The sequence below is a fragment of the Mustela erminea genome, chromosome 8, assembly GCF_009829155.1.
Source record: "Mustela erminea isolate mMusErm1 chromosome 8, mMusErm1.Pri, whole genome shotgun sequence".
In the NCBI taxonomy this organism is placed as follows: Eukaryota; Metazoa; Chordata; class Mammalia; order Carnivora; family Mustelidae; genus Mustela; species Mustela erminea.
In genome coordinates, this window is record NC_045621.1 from 42,401,214 (window position 1) to 42,418,775 (window position 17,562).

At 45.7% G+C, this 17,562-nt stretch overlaps 1 protein-coding gene across 1 annotated transcript in view; it reads left to right on the top strand.

Annotated features, from left to right (window-relative positions):
• The window catches only part of AGAP1 (ArfGAP with GTPase domain, ankyrin repeat and PH domain 1), a 514,946-nt gene that overhangs the window by 405,112 nt on the left and 92,272 nt on the right, over positions 1 to 17,562 (top strand). Inside the window, 1 exon segment of the mRNA XM_032355251.1 lies at positions 16,232 to 16,309. Coding sequence (XP_032211142.1) covers positions 16,232 to 16,309 — 78 coding nt within the window.

Below are 17,562 nucleotides of genomic sequence, written 5' to 3' on the forward strand. Positions count from 1 at the left end.
CTGGCGGGATGACCTGGGTGAGCTCCTTGTCCCTCCCATGGCAGTGCTCTCAGCTGTGAAATGAGGGGACCGTGCCACGCCCCTGCTGTCCGAGTCATGGAGCTCTATCCTGAGTCCACAGGACAGAACCCGCCCCGCATTCCTTCTCGGGAGCTGGTTCGTGCATACCACAGTATTACTCTCGGGAGCCGGAGTACTCTCCGCGTGTCTGAAGATGATGCTGACTCACCCGAGAAAGGGCCCAGGGGCCCTGTTGTTCTGACTTAAGGGGTCATTCGTTAAATTGTGCTACTTTCAGTGTCATGGACAGTAGCAATCAGAGATCATCCTTGAAAGAGCATTGACCAAAATGTTGAAGCTACTTCTTCAACATCCAGACCTCCTGCCTGCTACCATTCTTCCCTTGCGTGGTGGGCAGCAAAAGAGAGCGGCCCCTCTCACTGCCCCATGAGCGGGAACAGAAGTGGTTTCCAGGCAGAAGTGGCAGGTTGCCACAGGACCCCACTGCATCGACTCCTCCCAGTCTCTCACAGCTGATCTCCGAATGAAGGCCATACGCCTTCCTCTGCCTCCTCCAGGGAGCCTACCCAGCCACAGAAGTGAACTGGAGACCCTGCACTGTCGTGACTGCCATTAACATTGGAAACCACCCCCCCCCCAAAAGAACCCACAAAAAACAGATATTTTTTTTTTTTTAATTGGAAATTCCCTAATTAAGATAGTGGTAAAAGTGCATTAAAGATGAAGAAAAACAACTTAATATTGAGGCATGGGTTTTTATATGTATGGCCTATCAATGACTTTAACATAGACTCTGCACCTTCAAGACCCCAGTGGTGTTGTTTTCCCTCAGCATTGGCAGCAAGAGGTCTAGGACGCTCCCACATCAGAGCTGTGCAACTGAGAAGGCCGACTCTTTGTGGCGAGGACAGAGCAAGGCATTGCTTTTCCTCCTTTTGCTACGCTGCTGAATTGACTGGGGCTGCTTGTCCTGTGTCCTGTGCCCCTGCATACTTGCTGGTGTCCCCAAAAGCCCGGCACTGTGCACGCGTGTGGGGTGCTCCTGATGTATGCTGATACAGTGGAAGAAGAGGAAGGGTACCTCCGTGGGCCCACATGGACATACCAGAAGGTTTTCCAAAGTATTTCTTCCGTACAAGTTGGTTTTATGTGATATAAACCCAAAAGTTTGTATTTTGGATAATGAATCCAGCAAGATGCTCTGAAGGAAAAAGTTGCGAAAACATCATGTAGTCTGTTTTCCTGTTGGGAATTTTAGTCGACAGATGTGCTCGGAAACCCTCCATTTAAAAGAAGGAAAACAGAGTCTTCATTTAACTTATTTAAACGGTGATACCAGGTGGGTGTGGCCATACCCATCTAAACCGTAGTTAGTCCTCAGGACCATTATTCTGTTCTGGAACACATTTTGGGAAATGTTCAAACCAAAGAAGACAGTGTCGGGTTTGGTGGTTTTTTTGTTTGTTTGTTTGTTTTTAAGATCTTTTTAAATAATCTCCGCACCCACCATGGGCCTTGAACTCACAACCTCAAGATCAAGAGTCTTGCTTCACCAACTGAGCCAGCCAGGCACCTTGGGAGTACAGCATTTTAATTGCTTATCCGACAGTGTGTGGGATGTCCTGAAGCCTCCTCACTGCTAATTTGGGAAAGACTGAGTGAGCACGTGGGATTTCACCCATGTGAAAACCCAGAACATTCCTAGGGTCACAGAGGTCTTAAGTGTTTGTTCAGCTCTGGAAAGCTGCAGTCCCAGGACTGCTCTGGGGCAGACATCTGCCTCATGGTCCCTGGCCCCTAATTCCCAAAGAGCTCCAGGCCAGAATTATAGCTCACATTACAGATCACCTGAAATCAGACAGCACACTTTCCTTATGTGTCTTTTTTAATAACTGTGTGCTTTCATTTTATCCTTTCAAGGCACCTTAGAGAATGCTTACCCCTGCTTTAATCCTTTGCATTTAGCATATGTATTCCTGCAAGCTAGTTACACATAGGGATGTTCCTGACTTTTTCATTGCCATGTGATAGTGGAAGGAGATAATGTTGTCTTTCTGTGCAGGTGCTTATATTCATCTGGAACTTGCTGATGGACAGACGCATATACTCCATGGAGGCTTGCTTCTTTCCATGTTGAAACTTGAAAAATAAATCATCTTCATTACATTTAATATTTATTATTTACTCTTTGCCAAACTATACACTAATTGCATTCTGTGCATTATCTTCTTTAATCCCGACTTTCCCCCACCCCGACATGATGAGACAGGCATTAAGCAAGAGTAGAGGGTTCAAAAGACCAAGTTGTGTTGGTTTCCACGTTCTGTGAATTTCCTGGGGAGAGAGAGTATATTGAATGGATTTGATTTTAATCAAAACTAAATGATACTCAGAATCAAAATGATACTCAGCATATGGTGCCATAGAAATAAGTATATTATTTTCAATGTTGTTTCTCAGTAAAATCTTTAATTTACCTAAAAGGCATGCTAACTACCGCCCTCCCACGGTGGGGGCAGGGTTGGGGGGCAAGGACAGAAGATCTGCTTCAAGAACCTGCAGGCTCTGTGCATCTTGGACAGGAGGCCTGTGCCACAGCCCAGCACCCTAGGAGGGCACAAGCCTCCATAGGGCACTCGGATGCTGCTGGTCAGATGTTACCGTTGAGCAAAAATGTAAGCTGTCCTGAGCCAATGGGAAGCCCTTCTGCTCTCCTGCTGCCCAGGATTCTGTGTCAGGACCCTGCTCTCTCCGCGTGGCTTATTCATCTTTGTTCATGTTGTGCTTCGCTCTTTCTCTCCCTTTTCTCTTCTCTCCCTTGCCCCTCACCCAAAAACTCCATTCTGCAAATGGACTCGGAGATGGGCCTTGATAAAACACTGGCGTGTCGCCCTCGCAGCCTCCGCGTGGCGGTGTCATTAGCTCTTGCTGATTATCTGGCTGCGCGAGCTGAAGCTGCTGCTGCGGCGGGCTTGGCGGGGTGCGGAGATTAACTGGGGGCTTTCCAGCCGTTTGTCACACAAATAGCGGTGCCAGTAAACTGAAAAACGATAAATCATTTTTCTCAAGATTGAAACCTTTTATCAGTTGTTTCAGTTTCATTATTCAATCAACGATTAGCAGCCAGCCGTCCTCGCTCAGTCATCCGCTGCGCACAGCTCCGGCTGCTGCCAGCTGAGCAGCTCACGGGCCCCTTCCTCCCACCTGTCCTCTTGCTGGTCCCCGCCACTAAATAGACAAGCAGTAGGTAGGTTTCCGATGTTCCTCTCCTGATTTCCTAAAGCTAGGCTTTGACACACGGTTCCTTTCTGCTGCAGCTGTGAGATTGGTTGGGGGGGGGGGCATTTATCTTTTGCCTCCTGGTAGGTGTTTTATTTAAGATATTTTTGCCTTTTAATTTAAATGTCTGCCATCTTGATTAGAGAAATGAGGTGGCAGTATTCTTGCTCACACCTAAGTCCTTGATGTCGGGGTGAATGGGTGATGGAGCCCTTTGGCTGCCCGCTCTAGAGCCCAGTTCACCCAGAGGGAGGATGGAGGATGGCACCATGGCCCCAGGCCGGCAGGTAACTGACCCTCTGGAGATGCCAGTGGCCTGTGGTCCACATGTGTGCCTGCCCCCGCAGAAGGCAGTAGATGCTGATACTGTGGTTCATTGAAAACAGAGTCGTTCTGGAATGTTGACAGATCATGGCCATCAGAAAGGCCTGCAAATTTTGTAAAATGTGGGGGCTACTAATAGAGATCTTTGCCTTTTTTTTTTTTTCGCTTTTTCATTCACGTTTAGTCTATCAGAAAATATATTTCTACCACTAGCTAAATGTGGAAGAGGGGAAAATCACTTAGTTTATTTATGTATCATTGAGACCCTACTTGGTTATTCTGTTGGAGCTCTCCTCAGCCAGGAGTGGAGGAGTATGTGTGTGTGTGTGTGTGTGTGTGTGTGTGTGTGTGTACACACATGCACGTATATGTGAAGACTTTAGGGCAGACTTTTTTTGTAAGAGAGAAAAAGAGCATGAGTTGGGGGGGGGGCAGAGGGAGGGAGAGAAAGAGCCCCAAGCAGGTTCCATACCCAGTGCAGAGCCTGATGCTGGGCTCGAGCCCACAACCCTGAAATAAAGACCTGAGCCAAAATCAACAGTTGGACCCTGAACTGACTGAGCCACCCAGGCGCTCCTAGTGAAGACTTTTTTTTTTTTTTAAGATTTATTTATTTATTTATGTTAGAGAACACAAGCGAGAAGGGCAGAGGGACAGAGAGAAAATCTTAAGCAGACTCCACGCTGAGCACACAGCCTCACGTGGGGCTCCAGTGTCACAGACCTGAGACTGAGACCTGAGCCAAAACCAAGAGTTGGGTGTTTAACCAGTTGAGCTACACAGGTGCCCCAAGACTTTTAAAAATACTATAATTTTAGAAATATTCTGAATTATATTTCTACAACTTTCAAAAATACTTCCATACCATCTTAAGACTAATCTGTATTTTTTTCCTTGGTGGTACATTTTTGTGAGGGATGTGACTGTGTCTTGTTCCTTCAGTTCCTGTAGCATCAACATCAAGATAACGTCATACAGTATGTGGTTAGTGGTTTGTCACATGATGATACCATTAAGTTGTCCAATTTATTGTTTAAGAAGAAGTAATTTGGAGAACTTTTCCAGCTTCCCCAGTGTAGTCATTTTCCAAGATAACTAGTAAAAACCTCTGTACTTTGTAACTGGAACACTCCCAGCCCCACTCAGTGAGAAGGTTCTAGTCTCCCCGTGGATTGTAGCAGTCCTGTCCCATCTGCTAAGATCCCTTTCTGCCGCCCTTCCTTGCCATCTTCCTCAACATGTGTGTGAGACACGGTGCATGCACTCCCGCCCCCACCACCACGAGGGAGTTCCTTGCTCTTGTTAAAGAGTTTCTTGGGGAAAAAGAGTTTCATCTTTTTCTCCTTCACCTTTGAGAACAACTCCATACATCTTCCTGTCCTCCCTGGATGAGTGGCTCACTAGGAGAAAATAGTGGAGGCTCTGAGAACTAATACAGAAGGTCACCAGGAATTATTCAGATAACACTCCAACCAGTGTTTCCCTCCCTCGTGTCTGTCATGCTGTTTGAGCTTTTCTTTCTGTGCATCTTACACTTTGCGTGGTCTCGATCTTGTGCACGCAGTAAGGGGAGGATGGCGGCATGCACCGAGGCAGACTTTGTGCCCCTCTTGGTGCCATGTCCCCTTCATGTCTTGTGGCAGGCCTGGGATGGAGGAGGAAGGGGACTGTGGCACTCTGCTCTGAGTCACCCTTTGGCCACCCTGTGCCTCTGCCAGATGGGGTGGCCTGAGCATCAGCTTTCCTACCTCACACCCGTTCTCTATTGTACATTACCTTGCCTTGCCCCTGCACCCCTGAGGAGAGACACACATTCACTATGCCAGCTGGTTGGGCCACTGACCAACTGAATCCCACCACAGCCTGTGACTGTATCTCCTTTATGAAGGGAGCAGTCCATTGCCATCCTGATACTATTTTCTGGGCAGTTTGCATGTCCTGCATGCTCTGTAAAATACCACTTTTCTTCCCTGAAAGAATTAGAAAAAAAAATAAATAATAAAAGAAAACCCTCAAATAATGCATATGTGATACAGATTCCTGTGTTGTATACTCATTCATGAAACTGATGGTCAAAAACCATAAGGCCACAAGCTTAGTACTTGTATGGAATGAGCCACTCTAGGATTCCTTTATCTTACAGTTTGGGGTTTTTCTATATGAAATGCCCCTCAGTGAGAATGGCCGATTGCACTTTATATCTTGTACCCAAATGAAATATATCTATTTGGGACAATATTTTGTAGATGCACTTGTGATTGCACACTTGTTTTGCCTACGTAACTTTATCAGTATTTCTCTGTGTAAGAAAAGGGGCTGATTTGGTCCCCTGACACTTGGGAATCTGAGCTCAGACCTTCCAGAGCAGATAACTTCCCACAGATGTGCCTTCCTGAATTTCACAAAACCAACTTAGCATGACTCTGGTCTTTAATTTTATTAAGCTCTTCCACTTTTAGTTAAAAAGGTGAGTTTCTTGTGCTGATTACAAGCAAAGATCTAAATTCAGCATGGGAGCAAACATTTTCTCTCAGTGGGTCGAACTCATTTTCTGATTCTTGCAAGTTAATTCTGAAGATTGATTGGAGGATTGTTCAGACTTGGTACACTTTTGTTAAATATATGTTGTAATTCACTAAAGGGGAAAAAAAAAAACATAATTTCAAGGTCTGTAATGCCAGATGACATACAAGGAGACAGCTTTAGTATCCATAAGAGCTGGCCTTACTGAATTGCTGCCTCTAGAGAGCATTAGTTCACAAACGTACCCTGAAACTCATGTTCATGATCAGAAATTAAACAGCCCATCTCGGCACAACCACTGGGTGGAGCAGGCTTTCAAGTTGTTAAGAGTTTCCAGAGTGGGGGCTTCTGGGTGGCTCAGTGTGTTAAGCGACTGCCTTTAGCTCAGGTCATGATCCTGGGGTCCTGGGATCGAACCCTGAGTTGGGCTCCCTGCTCAACAGGAAGCCTGCTTCTCCCTCTGCTGCTCCCCTTGCATGTACTCTCTCTCCCCTCTCCTCAAATAAATAAAATCTTAAAAAAAAAAAGAAGAAGGAGAAGAATTTCCAGAGCATATGTGACACGTACTGGTCATGCCACACAAAGATTTCAAAGTGTCTTTAATTTGTAAACGTTGGTTTAGTGAGAATAAGTGATACCTGACAATGAGATAATAGTTCCCTCTGTACATACTCCAAGCAGTAGAGTAATCCTTTCCCTGGGTAATGTTACTCTTGGCCTTTCCTTCCGAAGAAACAATTAAAATGATCAGGAGAAAAATAACCATACTCCTGCCCAAAGATGCTTATTATAGTATTTTTAATAGACTTTATTTTCTAGAAAAGTTTTAGTTTCTAGAGAAGACTTCTAGAAAAATTGAGGAGCTACTGCAAGTAATTCCCAAATGACCTCCACACGTACACATGTGTACACATGAGTTCCCTCGTTATTCACATCTTTAATTAGTATGGCATATTCATGAGCCAACATTGGTACATTCTTATTAACTGAAGTCTGTACTTTTTTTGGATTTCCAAGGTTTTTACCCGCGATCTCTGCTCCAAGATGCCTGCCAGGATACCACATGACACATGGGGCTGTGACATTTTCTCAGATTTTTCTTGTTGTGGATGACCTTGACAGTTTTGAGGAGTGCTGGTCAGGCATACTGTAGGATCTCCTACTGCTGGAATTCATCTAATGTTTTTGTTAGGATTAGTCTGGGGCGGTGGTTTTGAGGAGGAAGACCACAGAGGTAAAGTGCTGTTTGGTGGGGGTGGCACCTGGGTGACTCAGTTGGTTAAGCATCCCACTCTTGATTTTTGCTCAGGTTGTGATCTCTGGTCATGAGAGTGAGCCCTGCATTGGGCTCTATACTTGGTACAGAGTCTCCTTGTCCTCTCCCTCCCTCTCTGTTCCTCTTCCTCTCTCTCTCTCAAAATAAGTAAATAGGATCTTTGTGTGTGTGTGTGTGTGTGTGTGTGTGTGTGTGTGTGCGTGTGTGCGTGTGCGGGTGCTGTATTTGTCACGGCCTTCTCAAGGGTCTTACTCCCACTGGCGTATATGACCTTGATCGCTGGCTTGAGATTGTGTTTGTCGGCTGCCACTCTGTGAAGTTACCCGCCCCACCCTCCCACTTCCACACTGTGCTCCTGGGGAGAAAGCCTCTTGGTCAGCTGTCCCTGAGAATTGGGGAGTTAGGCTCTTCTTCCTCTAGGGTTTGGTAACAACATAAATTATTTGGGATTCTTCTACATGGAAGCTTTATTTCTTCTCCCCCATTTATTTATTCAGTTACTTCTTTATATTTGCATCAACTCTTGGCTATAACCTATACTTTAGGTTATAATCCAGTACCACTTTGCTTATTTTGTGCTCAAATTGTTCCAGCTCTGGCCACTGGAAGTCCTTCCTGTTGGCTCCTGTGCCTCTTGTCACCTGCCCCACACCCCAACAATTACTCTTGTTTGCCTTAGCCCTTCCTTAACTTCCTAGGACCATACAATGCCCTGGGCTCATTTGTGCATTTCCTGACCCAGTGCTAGAATGAGCCACTTCTCCGAGGAGCCCTAGTTCTTTTTGTTGGAGAATAGCCTTGGAGACAGAGATCCGTGGGCTAGATTTGCTTGTTGTGACTGGTGTCATTTCTCCTTGGCTCTGTCCTCAGCATGGCAGAGAAGAGAGACCAGTGTGTGTGTCCTACCACGTCTGTACCCATATCTGTAAATAATTCTATATGTGACCATCTCTATCCATATTAAGTCAAAGAGAAGATAATGTTTTTAGTAACATGAAGCTGGAAGTAACTAAATACTTAACGATAAGGAACAGCTGCGACTATGCCACGCTGACTCCATGATGCAGCTGTTAAAAAGAATGATTTTGAAAACTATGGTAACCTAACACCTTGCATTCGAAAGTAATACAGGTCTCTGTAGAAGTCATACCTGTAACTGGGGTAATTATGCATACATATGGATAAGAACTTTGAAGAGGACAATGAGATAGCTCATGGTTTATTCTTATTATTAAACTGCTGTGAAGCTAACTTTGCTCCTGCAATAATATTTTTTTTTTTTTTTTTTTTTTTAAGATTTTATTTATTAATTTGACAGAGAGAAATCACAAGTAGACGGAGAGGCAGCCAGAGAGAGAGAGAGAGGGAAGCAGGCTCTCTGCTCAGCAGAGAGCCCGATGCGGGACTCGATCCCAGGACTCTGAGATCATGACCTGAGCCGAAGGCAGCGGCTTAACCCACTGAGCCACCCAGGCGCCCATCTCCTGCAATAATATTGAAGCAGTGTTCCCGTATGTTCTTGCTTGAGGCTGAATAAAGTGGGTGTATTTAGATCATTCTTACAGAAAGCAATGAGACCTTTATTGTTACTCTGCTGTGTGAGTGCAGCTCTCTCCTGGGCCCTCCTGAGATCATTGTGACCTTGTTTGTTCACTCACAGTAGCCAGGGGGCAAGCTGCAGAGCTGCAGAGTTCTGTGTGGCCAAAGCAGTTTTGCAGAAAGCAACATGCTAGTGTTTCAAGGCATGCATGTCCATGGTAGCAAGAAGAATCAAAAGTTTAGAAATCTTCTCTCTGTCACTCTGCTCTTTGTACCCTATCGACTAAACACATACCCGCCTATCTCACAGCTTCCGTGGTTTCTGAAGCTACAGATCAGAATTCTGTTAGAAATTTCCAGGGAAATTCTCCTGAAATGCCACAGGTTACAAATGTTTCCGAGAAGATATTTTTGCTAGTCTTCTCGGATTCACATAGCCATGTCTGTGGGGACTGTGACGGGCGAAATAGCCCTGAAGAAGTGTACTGTTTCACTCAGACAGGTGTAGGAAGTCAGCTACAAAGATGGCAGATCAAATGCGGCATCCGCCATGGTGGAAGCTGGTGGTCCAGTGATCACAGCCCCTCAATTATAGCCCTGCAAGGGGCGCAGGCAGCCGTCATCAAATAATTACGCCTTTGATTAGTTGCTTTAACTGGTCATCGCCTTTGAAATACGATAGCGCAATTCAAGGTTTTATTAAAAAACTATTTTTTCTGGAATTGTTGAGAAAGAATTTATGTTAAAAAAAAAAAAAATCCAAAGAAAAGCCTGCAGTACATTCTCTTGGAGGAGACTGGGAAGAAAAAATGAAGAAGAAAGGAAAGCAGGGGTGGGAGGTGGGGGGGATGAATGTTTCCCATTATCACTCCTTCCCTTGGTAAGCCCCTCAGGCAGCCTGCTGCCCAGCCTCCCCCCCCCCAAGTGTGGCTGGCCCTTTTCCTGCCACCCACTTCCCCAAGCCCTGAGCTGGCCCTCTGGGGCTGGCCCTCGGAAAGGGGCTGGGAGATGCAGCTGGGCAGAACCCTTGCCCCATCACACCTGACTGTGTGAACACAGTTGAAGCCATCTCACAAAAGGTGTATTCCGTACACACATCATTCATCTTGGCAAAACTCATTTGCACCTCATTTTGTCCTAAGTGAGAATTTGGTTTGCATCTTGTTCCTGTTTGGAATGCCAGGTATCCAGCCCTGTAACACGAAATGCCATTCCCAGAGTAACTAGCCCTAGAGAAAGCTGAAGACCCATCACTACACATTAGCTGGACAGTCATCCACAGGAGAGTGAAGCGGGGCCCCCTTGTCCATATGATCCTTACAAGTCACCCCCAATCTCCCCCCCCCAAAAAAACCTTTCCTTTTCAAAATGAATAGCTGCTCCATGAAGACAGGGAAAGAAGTTAATACCATGTACTGACGTGTTTCCACTCTCCCTCTGAGACTGCCAAAACCAAGATCTACACCCAGATTTATCATGAAATTGTGCTCAACTTCAGCTCTTATTTTATTCTAGTCCCTGTTAAAAGTCATCCTCTTGGCATCATACTGAAAAACCCAATTAATTTTGGGTACCCTTGAACCCTTACCCTGCAACGCAGTGTGTTTCTAGGCCATGAGGAAAGCTGGCTCTCCACCTAATTGGAACTTCTGGTTTTATGGTGTATCCCGGAGCTTTCGCTTAGTTTTTATTTTCGCTGTTTTCTGGGGTTAATGGTATTTTCTGTGTGCATCTGCATTAACCACTATGCAGAAGCCCTCGGCAGCTTGCCTCTCCTAGCAGCATTAAAGAAGCCACCGCTACGGAAATTGTATTTGCTGTAAAGAAAGCCATTAGGAGTTATTGGAAATTGAATTAAAATTTTATAATTAAGGGTCAGTGACTTAATTTCAGGTTTTTCTTTAGTTGGGTGTTTTATCTTCTGTGTTCTGGAGCTCCTGATTAGCTAGCTCTCGTCTTGCTAGAAACTGGCAGCGGTGAAGTTCTTTTGCTTCCTGAATGGACGTCCTATATTTGCTTGGCCTCCGGTTTTGTTTAATCCTCTCAAAGCCCTTTTAATGGACGTTTCAACATGACTACTTCTCTGTGTGGCAGCCTCTAGGAAGCGACCGTTATGTCAAGCCCCTTCACAGCTCAAGGAGTGAGTTCCCAGTGCGTAGGAATCTTCGGGGTTGCATCTTATAAGGGTAAAAAAAAAAAAAAAAAAAACTGCCTTTTTATAAGAGAACAGAACATTTACATTCTTGTTGAGCAAATGAACATTTAAATGGCCAGGACAAAAGAAATCTACAATCTCTAACCTCACAATGAAATCGCCACCAACAAAAGATCACAGGGTGCTGGGCGCACGAAACTGGAAGTGACACAGAACCCACAGCTGCCCGCGGGGGCTCCTGGGGGATGCTCTTTATCCAGCGTCCTGGTCCCTGAAGGCTCTGAGGAGCAGAGGCACTCCCCTCTGCACAAGTGGCATTTATACCGATGGCCTCTTTAAAAATAAATAAATACACGTCTGGTGTGGACTGGGAGCGGTGCTGTCTGACAAGGTTATCATTTGGCTTCTGTAAGAGCTACAAGCTTACAGTCCCTCGTATGAATGCAGGGGGTTATTTGTTTCGTTTGGAGACAAGACATTCTTAGAAATGAGTGACACACCTTCTCCGTCCCAGCCCCATCCTCTGTGTAGGTAAAAAGATCCTATTCGTTCTCATAATTGATTCTGAGGGCTACAGCGTGCCTCATTTAGCCGGCCCTGTTCGGTTCACGCCAGGGATGTAATTCATGTGCACTTGGACATCCAACATGGCTGACAGGGCTTGGACATACAAGCTCACGGCTGCATCATTTTTTAATCAGCTATCTGAGGAATATTTATCTAATCAGCAAAGAGCGCTGTCAGAAGGAGACCATAGGTGACATTAATATAAGTCTGTGGTCTCCTGGTACAATGATGGAGGAAGACTTTAGGAGAAAACCCTGCTCGTTTGAGCATGCCAGCAGACTAAGGAGTATTTTTATTCCCCGTGTAAAGAGCCAGTCCCAAATTCTCCTGCTAGAAATCTGCATGTGATCAGTTCTCAGGTTTTTGTTCACATGCTGTAGTTCCAAAAAAAAAAAAAAAAAGGAATTTTTTTCTTTGCTTACAGAAACAAAATAACAATTTTTTCTTTAAAATAAAATTTGTAAGTCCCTCATGATCATTGTGTGAACTCCTATGAAAAGGTATATCTTGCAAAAACCAGGAGATGTGTCATAACTGGGAGTTGTTAACTCTAAATGATTCCAGCTACTCTAACTTAGTAGAAAGCCCTAATTTGCACATTTTCGCCCTCGCTCGCTCTCCTTTGAAAAGATTGTGACTGTCTGTTAGTAATTATGAGTTGAGTGTATTGTGTCATATCTCATTTTGGACTTCTGGACACAGAATTCTTCATTTATAACTCTCAGACCTTACCTTAAAGAAATATTCTGTGTACTGAAGTTAATGCCCGCCTCCCTTCTTTAGATGTAGGACTCAAGATAAGGAGCATTTGAGACCCAGATGAGCTGGGTCACAGCCACCCCACCTGGCAATGTGGCACATGCTGCTGAAGAAGACCAGTCACTCCAAATGTGGATCTCTGTGGGGCAGCTTTCTGGAAAGGCCATGTTCCTCAACGCATATGCTTATACACTTGTCAGCCTTAGGACTTGGGTACCATAGATCCTGCAGGTCACCTCTCTTTGTCTTTCTTTGTAATTTGAAGATTACCTTATAAATTCACTCTGCTAATGTGAATCAGTGCTTCTTCAGCCAGGGGTCTCTTCGTTCATCATAGGGGGACAATGACAATGCCACTGTTACTAAAAGGCAGGAAGCTTTCTGTCTTAGAGTTCAGAGGATGAGTCCCTACTCTCTTACCATGTCTTTTTTAAAATTTTGATCTTTTCAACCTTAGGAAACACATTCCAACCCATATAATGATGAGTTCTATGACCTTCTCTATCATAATTCTTAACCCATCAGCCATGTCTCCCACGTATCGCCTCTTGATGTGGCATTCATGTAACCATCTGGTATTCATCGTGAGCTCATAGTTCACGTTTTGATGCCATTGTGGGGAGACATTGGCGTCCTTTCCCCAGGCCCTGCTGACTCTTCCTGCTGACCCAAGCTGGGGTTCAGAACGTCCCATTTAATTTGCAGGCTAAACTGAGAAGAGGTCAGTCTTACTATCTACATTCAGGCTGACCGTTGGTTTGCATTATTTCTGAAATTACATGTTGGAGGGTTGTGTGTCCTTTGAGGTTTGCATTTGTGTTCTCGACATTTAAGACTGTGCAGGGACATCGTGCCGTTTAAACAGCCACAAGAGGCACTGAAAATCCTTTAGAGAAGAGACTTGCATATCCAGTGAACCCAGCAGCAGAATGGAAATACCCACAACAGCTCACACCCTGCCACTCTTCTGTCCAGTAATGTGAGACTCTGACACTAAAACAGTAGTGTTGTGAGAAGGAACACGAGTGACAAAATCAAAGTAAGTTAGCCTGTGTTTAAGTGGAAGAAACTGTACACCTGAAAATTTTTTTAAAAAAGAATAAATTTGCTCATTAAAATAAAGATAACCCAGAACATTCAGAGATTTGAACTAGTCCACAGGAAGCCCTCAAGTATCCCCCAGAGGGCGTGGTTTTAGCATGGCGTGGGGTGGCATGGTGTGCAGTGGCACGGCACGGCATGGGGTGGCATGGTACAGGGTGGCACGGTACAGCGCGCCCGGCCAGCAGCAGGTGCGCTGCTGTGCTCCTGCATCTGCTCAGGGCAGTGTCTCCATTTCCTTAAGAAGGGAGCCCAGGCAGCTGCAGTGTGCACACCTGGAGATTTTTATCAATGATAATCTGATTGTATTTTCTCTTTGAGAAGCTTCGAAACAAGTGGACCCAGAGCATTCAATGCCCCAGGAGACAAATGCACGGATCAGGACCTTGGTATCCTCCAGAAAAAGTCCATTTGTTTAAGGGGAAGAAAAAGGCATGACATTTTACACATTAAAATTGATTATTTCATCAATAGGTTAATAGAAAACCAGACTGCGAACTCACTTCCTGCTTCTACATCCGTATGATAATGGGAGATGGGAGCATGAAAAATGCAGGGTATAAAGCAGAAGAGGGAAGAGGTTTGTGCTGAGCATCCCTCCCTTCCAGAGGGGTGCCCAGCCCAGACTAGGCCTATTTATATGTAAATGTTTGAGACAGAGGTAGGTTTTACACTGAGGACTGTAGCCTCTTTTGCAATTACTACTTTCTGGAACTTGTGAAACATGGGCCAAGACAACACAACTTCGTCTGTTGAAATAATTAAACACACAATTAATTCTACAAAAGCACCCGCTCTACCTGAGGAAGCGGATAAACATTCATTGAACACTTCTAAAGTAAACATCGGAAATCTGTGACTGGCTTGGTCCAGAAGTCAGGGCATTTGTGTTACCATGTGGCAGTGGCTAGCTCTCTTTGCCAGGTGTGTTCACCCCTGGGACAGACCCCTTGTAGGTAGTTGATAGCCTTGGGGGTGCGGAGACAAGGGGAGCTCCTCCAGGCACATAAGATTACATCCAGACCACCTATTGCAGGAGGTAGTCTGGGTCACCACGACTTTAGAGATTACAGTTCTTGTTAATTGTCAGTTTTCAAGCTGCGAAGTCATTCTGAGGTTTAGTTATGGCTTACTCTTTTCTCGTTTTAGATCGGGTGACAGCTAAGTTACAGCTCGGTTTTTGTTTTCATCAGGAACACAGAATTTGCATCCTAAATATACAGTATGTGTTTAAGAGTTGCGCTTGCTTCCTGAAACATCCCTGTTTCTTACACGTAGCTTACTTTGCGCTGTCCAAATAAGTCCAATACGCACAGAAGTGCTGGAGATTCAGGTCCGCGGTGCAGCTACTCGTGAGGACCTGGTCATCACTATGGGTCACGTGCTGGCCACCAGAACTGCATGCACCCTTTGAGATTGAGCCATGGACCTGACAGCGGGCCGGAAGAGCCCACCTGTTCTAAGTCAGGAATGCAGTGGGGTGTGAGGGACTCCCGGCCAGCCTGCCGTGGTCTCGTGGTCTCGGGGTTGGCCTGGTTTCCTGCAGTGTGCTGCAGACACCCTGTGGCAATGCAAACACCTGCCTTCCCAGATGAACGAGCGCTTCTTCCCTACCCACAGTGAACAGTTTTCCAGAAGAGGCCCTACCAGCAGGTTGGACCACTTTCTTTTCCTGGCTCTGGCGGTGGAGAGAGAGGGCCGGTCCAGTGTGCCCTACTTTGGGAACTTCTCGAAGTTTGTGAGCTGTCTCCTCTGAAGGGCTGACGGGAACCAGCCTCTTACCACAGGTGTCTGCTGGCCCGAATATATGGTTGGTGGGCCAGGGGGTTGGTGAGTTGAGAATGTGTCCCTGGAAAAGAGTGTCTGAGAAGGCTGGGGACCCCTCCCACCTACCTCCCAGGACACCACACACACTGTTAAATTTGTTCTGCATTTCCCTCCCAAACCCAGGATTTTTCTGTGGGTAACTCACTATTTGTCTAACCCACCCCCAACCCGGGATGCTTTCCTGGGCGAGCTGAGAGCTTGAGGCTCATGCTTTTTGGGGTTCCTTGGTGCTCCATTCAGAGCCTCCAGCAGCCCCCATAGGAAGGAGAAGGGACTTCACCCTTTGATGACAGCAAGATGCTAGCAGTTTTGCTGGTGCAGGCTACTGTCCAGATCAAAATAGGAGTGGGGAGAGACCGCTTCTCTGTGGATAGCTCTGGGTGCTGTAGACCTCCCTTCTGCAGCATACATGCGAACTGCTAACTGCCAGGGGCTCTTGGTTAGACATGCTCCCAGTGTTTTGCCAGATAAAAGGGCTGCTGGCATCATAGCTCCTTCAAGAGACGCCATCCGTCGCCAAGGAGAAGGCCAGCGTGGCACCATTTGGAGGAGCCACGTGTCCAGCCCAGCAGGGTGAAAAGGATGCACGGACTTCCTTGCCTGGTTGTTTGATTTTGTACAAATCTAATGACACTGGATAGCCCACCCCTCCCTGCTCCTGAGCTCTGCAGGGGAGGGGGGCGCAGCAGGGGTGAATGGGGGGTGTGAGGCCCAATGCCCACCTGCCTCCCAGGATGCGCCAGCTCAGGGCTGACGTCACAAGCTGCTTTGACATTTCTTTTCTCCCCTTTTCATTTGTTTTCTTTTCCTTTTTGTTTCCTCTCTTTCCCCCCCTCCCTCCCCTTGCTCTCGGGATGCAGCCAAACGCAAGGCTTGGAAACTAAACCGTGTTGGTAGCCTGCGAAATATTTACAGCAGCAGCAGCACCAACACTGAAGGTAACGCCACGCGCCGCCCGGAGCCGCATGCCCCCTCGTTGTGTTCGCGGACTCATCCCCGCCGTCTCTCCATCTCCCGTCCGTGTGCCTGGTTTTGCCATTCGTGTTCCTTTCAGCTTACTTAAATTTTGACCTTTCGCTTCAGTCCTAGAGTAGCGATGTTTAAATTACTTCAGAAACCTATTTTCTTCTCTTTTTTCTTTCCCTTTATACATGCGGGCACTCAATGTAATATTTCCCAAGTTATTACAGTTTTTAAAAGTGTGAGTATCAGGTGTAATGATCTGTAGCCAAATACAATAGTGTGCCGTGACATTTAAGTCACAGTCTTAATTTGTTTTGTGGACGCATACTCCATAATGCTCTGTGAGGCTCTAATCCAGAGGCGGCCCGGCCCGGGTCATTTGCATGGGCTGCTATTGCTTGTAAATTCAGTATATTGTTGTGTTTCTAAAGGTCGTCTGGTGCCAAAGTTCACAAATTGACTTGCGTTGCTTTCTCCACTGGAGACAGCCGCCACTGCTTTTGTATAATAGCAGATTGAATTTTTCCCACCTTCATTTGAACAACACAATTATAAATTGCCTTTTTTTTTATGATTACAAATGTCAAGGGTCAGAATTATTTTGATGCCAGGCAAAGGAAAACCACCGTCCGCCCAAGCGCTTGTGCGGGAGGGTGGTGTACGATGTGTACGATGCAAAATAGGTCACAATCCAGCGATCTTGGTATAATAGGGGGACATTTTTTTTCACTTAAGTGCAAGCCAAATGGGTCAAGTAATCGTAAGCTCGTGCCCTAACACTAATTGACTTATTTGGGGATGATTATAACTGTAATATTTTTCTTAATGTCACTGTTTTCTGGGCTGTTGATTTTAGCGATTGCCAAGCAGTGGCATTAAATCTCTTGTAAATTTTAAATTGCACGCTATTTCTGTAAACAAGTCCCTCTCTTCACATCCCGATCATTAACCTTTGCTGATTTATATCACCATCCTCTTTTTCTTCCTTCCACAATTACTCCTATCTTGCTGCTGAAAGCCCTGCTCTCAGCCAGAAAAAAAAAATGAATCTGGAAAACAAAACTACATTTTCACGATGGCTTGTTAAAGACCTATTTTTTTAATCATAATTTTTTTTTCATTCCTCAAGGGGAAATTGTCATCTGTTAAGGTACCAGTGGGGCTTGACCCCCCCCACTTGGTATGTTCTTTCAAAGCATTCATTCAAGAAAGACAAAATGAGAGGGAA